This window comes from Gasterosteus aculeatus, chromosome 3 (genome assembly GCF_964276395.1).
Source record: "Gasterosteus aculeatus chromosome 3, fGasAcu3.hap1.1, whole genome shotgun sequence".
NCBI classification, from domain to species: Eukaryota; Metazoa; Chordata; class Actinopteri; order Perciformes; family Gasterosteidae; genus Gasterosteus; species Gasterosteus aculeatus.
Genome location: NC_135690.1, coordinates 10,961,860 through 10,970,929, shown reverse-complemented (window position 1 = coordinate 10,970,929; position 9,070 = coordinate 10,961,860). Strand labels below are relative to the sequence as shown.

Genomic DNA, 9,070 nt, shown 5'->3' with positions numbered 1-9,070 from the left:
CTCAGGGAACAGCAGAGGGTGGTCCACATGCAAAAAGAGGGAGGCTGATGGTGTGATTTTACACATAGTTTGAGCAGAGTGGAGGCTTAGCCCCGCCCCCCCGTCCTGAAAGAAAACACTCCTCCTAATAAAAAGATTTTGCCACAAATGAAAAAATAATAATAAAAGTTTGGCTTGGGGGGGGGACCTCAAAAATCAGTCTTGCTGTCATCAAGTTTTTCTAAAAAAGGTCCCGTTTGCCCCTCTGATGACATGAACAATAACACAATAACTTTCTCCTCCGTTAAACACACATATCCGTCTGCTTCATTCATGAAATTGCAGTTTCCCCATCGTCCTCGAAAAAAGCTGTTTCCCATCAGTTCCCATCTAATGACTGAGTGATTCTGGCGATCAAGTGGCTTGGGCATTTCAAATAAAGAGGTCTGTTTCGAAATGCGAGCATCACTTTGCTCATACATGGGGGTGTCTCTCTCGTGTGGATCCAAGAGCTTTTGGCAGCTGTGTTTATTGTGTTAGGAGGACAATAAGCAGAGGGCTTTGCAGACAGAAAAAGAACAGCCCTCAGCTAAATGTTATGGGATCGAGGAGGAAGCGCAGGCTTTGATGCGTGGGGATTCTCTGCGTGGGGAGAGACATACTTCAGCGTGTGGGAGGACACGTTTGCTTGTGGGCAATTGATGCAGGACATTCATGGGGGTGTTTGTGTTTTGTGAGTGAGTGTGTGTTTGTGTGCGCTGGCGCGTGAACGTATGAGCGCATGTGTGTTTGCCGATGCTTGATTGAGAGCATGTGTCCCCGACAGACGTTTGTGTATTATAGAGGTCCAATTTAAATAAATCATAAATAGAAGAACATGTGTTTGGAGGAAGCGGTTACTGAGAAGAAGCTAAGAAATACATTTCGGCTAATTCCATCCATGCCTGGGAAACAAATGGTACTTTTGTGTTGCTTGGATCAGTGTTTTAAAACTCCTCGGGCTCAACTAAGGGGTCACCAGATATATCTGAGGGGTCCCGAGCGAAGGAAAGGGATAGGCCTATGTAAGAAAAATGTCTCGGGGGGAACTGTAGTTCTCTCAAAAAGAGATAAAAGAAAGAAGATACAAAAAGCTTCTTTTGAAAGGGCTTATTTATCAAAGCTGTGTTTGTGCCCGATGTCACACTCGACAAGTTGGTAATGTTCTTTTCCACTTGATTTATGTGAACACAGATGAGGTGTCCTTTCTTCTCTTCTGCCCTTAGAAAGTCTGTTTGCGCCTCGGCTGATAGTTTGTGTTTCAAATTGAGTTTTGGGTTTTGTACTCAGGTATTAATTAATTGTTGAGTTTGGAAAAATCCGACATCTATAAGCATAATTTGTCCCATTGTTTGAAATCCTGCTCACTCTGTCAGCCCCTCCTTGTGGCTAAACAGGTTTATTACCACGCCATTAAAGCTATTGCATGTCCATTGGTTTAGTTTGAAATGGAAGTACTGTATGCAGAGGTGGAAGAAGTATCATTTACTTAGTAAAGGTATCAATGCCACACTGTTTACGAGTAAAATAACGTGTCATACAGAAAATGGTCTGTCATTACTTTACTACAGTAACATTTAAACATTTGGAGATGTATTGTTTTCAAAGGGCATGAAGAGTGTGAAAAAGGTGTAAATTATAAGGTAAATTGTCACAAAGCAAAATATACTGGCTGCACAATATTTGCCTGTGAGATGCAAGTTAGAGAAGCAACAAGTATAAAGTTGCACAAAATGCAAATGCTCATTAGTAACATGAACTTGTACTTAAGTGCAGTAAATATACACTTACATCCCCCCGTCTGCCTGTTTGATGAAAGGAAGTAGGCTACAACCGCTGAAGTAGCTGGTTAAAAGTCGAGCAAACAGGGATTAACGCTGAAGAGCATTAGCACAAATAAACGAGCGCGCATACCTTCAAAACGAGCTTCTCTGTGACGTCACGGGCTTTGACCAATAGCAGGCGCTCATCTTGGTGCTTGACGGTCCGCAGCAACGACCCGTAATCAAAACACAGGATTCCGTGACGTTTACTTTAATTCACAGGGAAGAAATGAGGATAATAACGCGTTTTAAGTCAAAGTATTTCTGAGGGACTTCTTGCTTTTATTTTGGTTCATTTTCCCGACAACTGTTCTGGGATATTTTTTTTTTCAAATATGGTGAGTTTGACCCACGATCCACTTCTGCAAACGTTAAAAGTGAACCGTTTGAACGTTGTGTGTTGTGCTATAAACTGCCGCAGGAGTCATTGTCATTTTGTCCACGGTGCCCTACGGAGACCAGCTGGATTAGGGGGATTTAAACGGGCTTTGCCCGCGTGCAGAGCCGCGGATAATATTAGAGATCCCGTGTCACTGTGGATCCGTTGAGCCCCCGAGGAAGACGAGACGACTGTCAGTGCGCGTCCTTCACAAATGTGCTCCAAGTCAACACACAATAACATCTCAAACATATGGATGGGTGGAGGGATCATTTGATCAACACCCAAAGTGATTTCCAATGTATAATGTAGTGTTTCTTCTGATTTGTCCAATCACACCCTTTTTAAGATCACTAAACTTGTCTTTACTTTATACCTATAATGTGCGTTGCAGGACGCCCTGTGCGACCTGTGCTTGGCTCAGGTTTGCTGCAGCTTGGACGCTCTGTGCAGCAGGCGAGCAGATGGCTCCATGTGCCTCAGCCGGGCCCCAGTTTTCCCACAGGAGGTGGCGGACCAGTTACTGCTTAAGATGGTGAAAAAAAGTAGGTTAAGAGGGCAGAAAAAAAAGGCCTCTATGTAATCTGTATCAGCAACTGGACGGTAGATCTGTGGTCTTGGAAAAGGGAGCGTTGATCTCACACTATTCTCACACCGTTATGGTAGCACTTAAATTGTACTTATGATGGCTCTTATCTATAGAAAGTTGTAAGTCAGCTTACTTAATGAAATTGCACTTCTTTTTGAGATGTTATCCTCATGGTTGAAATGCACTTAGCACTTACTTTGGATAAAAGCGTCAGCTAAATGACATGTCATTTTCCCCACAAAATCCCTGTTTTCTTCTCCCTTCTCCCTGCAAGAGATACTGAATGACACAACCATTAGGATTTTCCAAAACTGCAAAGAGCTCCGCCTCCGACGAGCCTCCATCCGATGCTGCCAAGTATCTGCACAAGCTTTCCGCCTGGCACTCTGCCCTCACCGGCTCCAGGAGCTAGACGCCTCCGGGGTTCTTGGCGGCCTCACCGTGGCAAACATCGTCTCGGGCCTGGCTTCCAACCCAGCGTGCAGATCCAGCCTACGCAGGTTGTCCCTCGCTGGGCTCCGCGTGGACTGGGAGTCTCTGGAGGAGGACGGAGGGCCCTGTGTCGGATTTAGCTCCTTGCAGGGCTTGCGGACGCTCAACCTGGCCAACACGGACCTGACCGATGCCGTTCTCGAGGATATCTGCACTCTCCCTCGGCTGGAGAGCCTGGACATCTCCTGCAGTGCGGTGTCAAAGCTTACCGCACTCCTAGATTGCAAAAACACGCTGAGATCTTTGACCACCCACCGGCTGCAGCAGCTGGATATGTCGCCTGGCAGGATGCTGTTTGTCCTCGGCCAACTTCACGCTGTCAGGCATTTCGACTTTTCAGAGGACCACTTGGCTGTTAACGCCGGTGACGGGAGAGACGGGATGGAGACAGTACGTCAGCTTTTGGATGGGAGTCCACAGGTCCTCCCTTCTCTTGTTTCTCTAGATATATCTGGACGGAGGAGAATCCCCGAAGCGGCAGTCAGGGTGTTTGTGGAAGCCAGAGGCGCACTGGTCTTCTTGGGCCTGCTGGCCACGGGCGCCAGCTCCTGTGACATCTTGTCATCAAAGAGAAACCTAAAAGTAAGGAGCTCTCATCAGAGTTGACATCCTAGCATGAGATGTCAGAGAGTGTTATGGGCCGACACATGAGCCTGACTCCCCCGTGCGTTTCCTATTTGACTTGAGGCTTTGTTTGTGTATGTCCACTGCATTTCCTCTCTCTCTGACAATGCTGATCTTCTGTTCAGGTAACCGGAGAGGCTAATGAGAACCAGGTGTGTGAGGCCCTGAGAAGGTACCGCGACCGCGAGTGTTTCATACGAGAGGCCCTCGTCCATCTCTACAATCTTACCGCTGACATTGACAAACCGCGGCCGGATATGCTAGAGGTACTATGATTGCCTTGTGTTTCGAGAAAACATTTTAAAGCATAGCTTTATGCTAACTGAGATTTGTGGGATACATTGCACAAACAACATCCGTCATTTAGAGCAGATTATCTAAGCCACTTTTTTTCATGGCTACTGAAATGAACCCCTGTCTTTGCACAGAAAAACTGGACCTTAAAGTGATTGATGTGTTGTTGGTAATTTTACTGCTCACTTTCTGTTTTCTCATGTACGAAAATATGATTTCCCTGCGGATTGTTAAACCTGAATGATGCTATTCCTCCCCCACGAAAGACTTTTTAGAATAGGAACAATGGCCAAAACAACAATTAAATGACCCTGCCTCTAAGAAACAATGACTTATACTTAGATAATTGCATTGTAGAGAAATATATTTTAATCTAGTGTTGAGTAATATCTTTACTCATTCTCTGCACGACCCTCGTTCAAAAGAGAAATGTCACAGATCAAGATTTCCTGTCAAAAAAAAATAAACATCAAGTATAAAGAACTTATAACATACATACATATACATAAAAAAATATGTATCACCCTATTCAACTGAAAACAATCAACACAATTCAGCATGCATCACTCAATGTACTGAAGCGTTTACACTCGGTAGAGCCGGTAGAGAGCGCACAGTCCTGCTGCAGAGCTCTACACTGAACTCAATCTCCGCTCCACACAGCCGATGAATTAATAGATTTAACCCGATCCGCTTTGTTAGGAGCCAAGCATTCATCTCTGAGCTTTCTTTGAATAAACTGTACAGCTAAAGTTAACATGTCCTCTTTTCCGACATTACAAGTCGTTTTCGGTAGTGAAAGAGGAAGTGAAGAGCCTGTTCCTAGCAGAGCACGACAGATGAACGGTACCACGCCGGCTCACAGCTGTCCCGTCACTGTCCTCTACTGACAGGCAGTTGCTTCTTATTCTGAAGTACGTGTACTTCTTGTTTGCTATAGCTGGTGCTCAGTGGGATGCAAAGCCACCCCACATCCCTGCAGGTCCACCTGGTGGCCACGGCGTGTGTGTTCAACCTGACCACCCAGGACCTGGCGGTGACCATGCCCGTCGGCCTGATCAGCTCCGCTGTCGCCCAGCTGCTGTACGCCATGAAGACCTACCCCAACCACCAGCAGGTCAGGGGTCAGGGGTCAGGGCTCGAATCCATAACAATATGAGGTGTGATGTGCTTACACCAAAGCTAAATGTGACACGGATTGTCTGTTGCGACCAGCTGGCGGGTCAGACAGGTAAAATAAATGTATATAATATTTTCTTAAACCCATGGTTCTGAAAATGGGTTTTAAATGTTTTCTGCAGGTGCAAAAGAACTGTATGATGGCGCTTTGCAGTGACTATATTCTCCAGGATGTCCCTTTTGACAAGTTCGTTATTTCTCCCAGTTCTAACATGATTGATTGTTCCATGGTAGCGCAGTTGCATAATCCGTGCACTCATAGCACTGAAGTGTTTTTCCACCAAATTATGGAGCTAAAACATATCCTTCCTTCGAAATGTTTGTGCCAAAATAAATAGTTCCTCCAGATGCAAAAGTGCAGACATGAACTAGCAAAGCTTCTCTGTGCATCACTGGTATATTTTGTGCAATACGTTGTTGCTCATATTCATAATGTCATCGTGCTTCAGGTATTTAGCAGCCACGCTGGTGATCAACTGGCTGCGGAGCCACGAGGACGCTCCCCTGCAGAGGATGGCTGTGGCTGTCATCTCCATTCTGGTGGCCAAGGTCAAAGACGCTGCTCACTTACTGTGCATTAGTCTGCTGCTGCAAAACAGTGTGGCACCTGTTAGTCACACCTGTCAAGAGGCCCGCGTCTCGGTCTCCTCCTGTACCTCTGTGACAACGTAGTTACAACAGTCAGGTTTATGCTTTCGTTTAGTCCAGTTACATTTTTCAGTTTTCACTTTGTTGTATTGGGTAAAATACGTGTACTTGAAAAAAGCACTCATCTATCTGTACCACTCGCAGTTGTCCACAGAGGAGACCGCTCAGCTTGGCAAGGACGTCTTTATCATGAAGGTACATTAACACTCTCAGGGCATTTGGATTCAAACGTGCCCAACGCTCCCGGCTTAGCGCTGGATGAGCACGAGTGTATTTCTAGATCTCTCTGTCTTTCTCAGCCACTGCATTTTCCATTACCTAACCTGCACATGCACTCCTTTACTCACTGTCACTTTCCCCTCGCCGCTCCGTGCACTCATAATTCACGCTTTACTGGTTACTTGATTTATTCATTTGCATTTCTTGAATGTATAACCAAGCTAGAGGGTTTTCTTTTAGTTATTGCACAGCACATTGTTGTAACAGCTGAAGGCAATACTTCCCCGGGTATTTGCATATTTAGTTACAAATGTATGTATGTATGTGTATATATATATATATATATATATATATATATATATATATATTTGGGGTCTTTCTCCATCATTCCCCTCGGTCTCGTGTTTTCACCACCACCATTTGCTCCGTCCCGCAGCAGATGCTGGCTATTGTCCAGCAGAAAGCCATGACTGGTCTGGTGGACTCCACTCTTAAATTTGCCCTGAGTGCTCTGTGGAACCTGACGGATGAGATGCCCACTGCTGCTCGCAATTTCATCGAGTGCCAGGGCCTGGAGCTGTACGAGGAGGTTCTGGAGGTAGACGAGCCCTAGAAATACACCGATTGAGAGATTGATACATAAATGGACCCAAACAAACATCGGCCCTTTTTGTGTTGCAGTCCTACTACGCTGAGCCTTCCGTTCAGCAGAAAGTTCTTGGCCTTCTGGTGGGTTCAGTGTGTTTGTGTGCCGTAATTGGCTCAGAATGTTTTTTCCATAGTACTGCATGTCTTTGTTTGTATAACCTGTAAACAAAAAAAAGAAATGATTTCAGTGTTTACAGTTTATACTTTTCCCACATCAAATATTTACATATGAATGTTAAAAATTATTTTACCATCGTCATCAGTGTGCAAAATGTCTGTGGTCAACCCCCCCCCCAGCTTGATCTTCAGTGAATGTGAATGTTGAATAACACTTTTTCAATGTGAATTATGAATATGGCTCAAAAACTGAACCTTTTTAAAAGTAATTTTTATCGACATGCTAGTGACGAAGATTCAAAATGTTTTTGAGGCTTCCAGGGAATATCACCTAAGGGGTCTCGAGCCGCCTCAGGCTGCTTGTCTTCCTGCTATCATTTGTCTCCGTGTTGCAGAACAACATAGCAGAGGTGGAGGTGTTACAGGCGGACCTGATGGAGGAGGACCTGCTAGGGCACGTCCTCAGCCTGCTGCAGGACTCCCGGGTGGAACAGGGGGTCCGTTACTTTGCGGGGGGGACTCTGGCACAGCTTGTCTCCAGACCAGAGGCCTGGACCCTGGGCAGCCAGCTGCGCAGCACCATAGTGGAGCAGCTGGTGCGTGTGGACAGCTTAGATGTAACGGTGTCAAATTCAGATCTGGCTCTTTTCAAAGTGTCCTTTTCTTCTCTGCAGCATGCATCCATAATGACATGGACCCAACTCGAGAGAGAAATGGTGTCCTATAGGTGAGAGAAACTAGACAAAAAAAAAGTATTTTGGAGGAATTCCTATTTTCTGCTCAACATCAAACATGAACAAAAGTTATTATGAAATGATATCATTGTTTGATTACAATTGTTGTGGTTTAGTGTATATCTGTTGAGGCGAGTACAGAACAATACCGAAGAAAGTCCAGACAAAAACGCATTATTTTCATTTTTAAGTGGAAAATTACCTTCCACCGCTATTTGATGGCATGAAAATGTCAGGTGAATTTTTATAAAACCAAAAATAAATTCTCCGCATTAGTCAAAGTATATTTTTTTTACCGTCTCCTTGTTTTCACGTTTCAGATCGTTCCGTCCGTTTTGCCCTCTGCTTCAGGCTTGGCAGCCCTCGGGAGTGCAGCTGTGGGCAGCGTGGGCCATACATCTGGTCTGCATTCAGAACGGTGAGAAGTACAACGGACTACTGTGTAGATATTAGCAGGTGGAAGGATTTAGGGGGTTTTAGAGGGGTCAGCATATTTAGATTTTTCTAGAGCTGCAAGGATTATTTGACCAATGAATAAGTCAGTCGACAGAATATGTATGAATATGTAAAACGTTCTGTACAAGGGGCTGATAATAATAATATAATAATTGGATTTTTGGACTCACAACCAGCCATTTAAACATTTTTTATATTTTCTAATATTTTAGAGTAAATTATATATATATTAGTAAACTGTTGAGTAGTTGCAGTCCTCTTCGTTTTGATATCAAATAGAGCTTTTTGTCACGTTAATCAGTACGGTGGACCATCAATGTTAGCATTCCATTTCCCTTATGTTGAATGTCTCTCCATGTTCTATAGCTTCACATTACAGCAACATGATGGAGAAGGACGGCGTGGCTGAACTTCTGAGGGCTCTGGCTGCACATCCCGACACACACAGCGACGTCAAAGGACTGTCAGACGGTATCTTGCGTATCGTAGAGCAGCACCAGAGTCTCTAATATCCCTCGACCAACAGATGGAGCCCGGAAACTCTCGACAGAGATGCAGATTTTGTGAATAAACACACCTGAGGGTGTCATTATTAAATGGTACAGACAGTTCAAGTCAATCAGTTGGAATTTAAAGTTTAATGGAATTAGTTCCTGTCCATTTAATATATAGAGTATAATCTCATGTACATTCTTTCAAGAAATGACCTATAAACTGTTATCCTCAGGAAAAATATATACCGACAGGTTGTAAAGTCCTAATAGTGTAATGTATTCTGAAATGTAGTTTCTGTTCAGTATGAAAACGTCTGACAGCAATAGTATTCTAAATAAACTGAATTTAGAAACTA

The 9,070-nt window shown here is 44.3% G+C and overlaps 1 protein-coding gene across 5 annotated transcripts; it reads left to right on the top strand.

The window, feature by feature from the left end:
- The first annotated feature begins 1,809 nt into the window (after window positions 1-1,809).
- Window positions 1,810-9,070, top strand: LOC120815704 (protein zyg-11 homolog). 5 transcript variants are annotated; one of them, XM_078099243.1, is made up of 14 exons: window positions 1,810-2,179; window positions 2,615-2,765; window positions 3,084-3,883; window positions 4,051-4,191; window positions 5,160-5,336; window positions 5,521-5,585; window positions 5,848-5,947; window positions 6,191-6,241; window positions 6,705-6,863; window positions 6,947-6,994; window positions 7,426-7,626; window positions 7,705-7,757; window positions 8,116-8,182; window positions 8,587-9,070. In XM_078099243.1, exons 1-14 carry the CDS (start codon window positions 2,177-2,179, stop codon window positions 8,605-8,607), a joined length of 2,037 nt encoding a protein of 678 aa, XP_077955369.1. In that variant the 5' UTR covers window positions 1,810-2,176; the 3' UTR covers window positions 8,608-9,070. The 5 variants fall into 5 exon arrangements, with proteins under 5 accessions (XP_077955369.1, XP_040026538.1, XP_040026539.1 ...); XM_040170604.2 differs by having other exon boundaries at window positions 8,085-8,182; XM_040170605.2 differs by having other exon boundaries at window positions 6,702-6,863.

Excerpts from the sequence above, each read along its gene's own strand:
- LOC120815704 (XM_040170603.2), top strand. Across the intron at positions 6,995-7,425 it reads AGAAAGTTCTTGGCCTTCTG|AACAACATAGCAGAGGTGGA; the intron begins GTGGGTTCAGTG and ends TCCGTGTTGCAG. Across the intron at positions 8,183-8,586 it reads TCTGGTCTGCATTCAGAACG|CTTCACATTACAGCAACATG; the intron begins GTGAGAAGTACA and ends CATGTTCTATAG.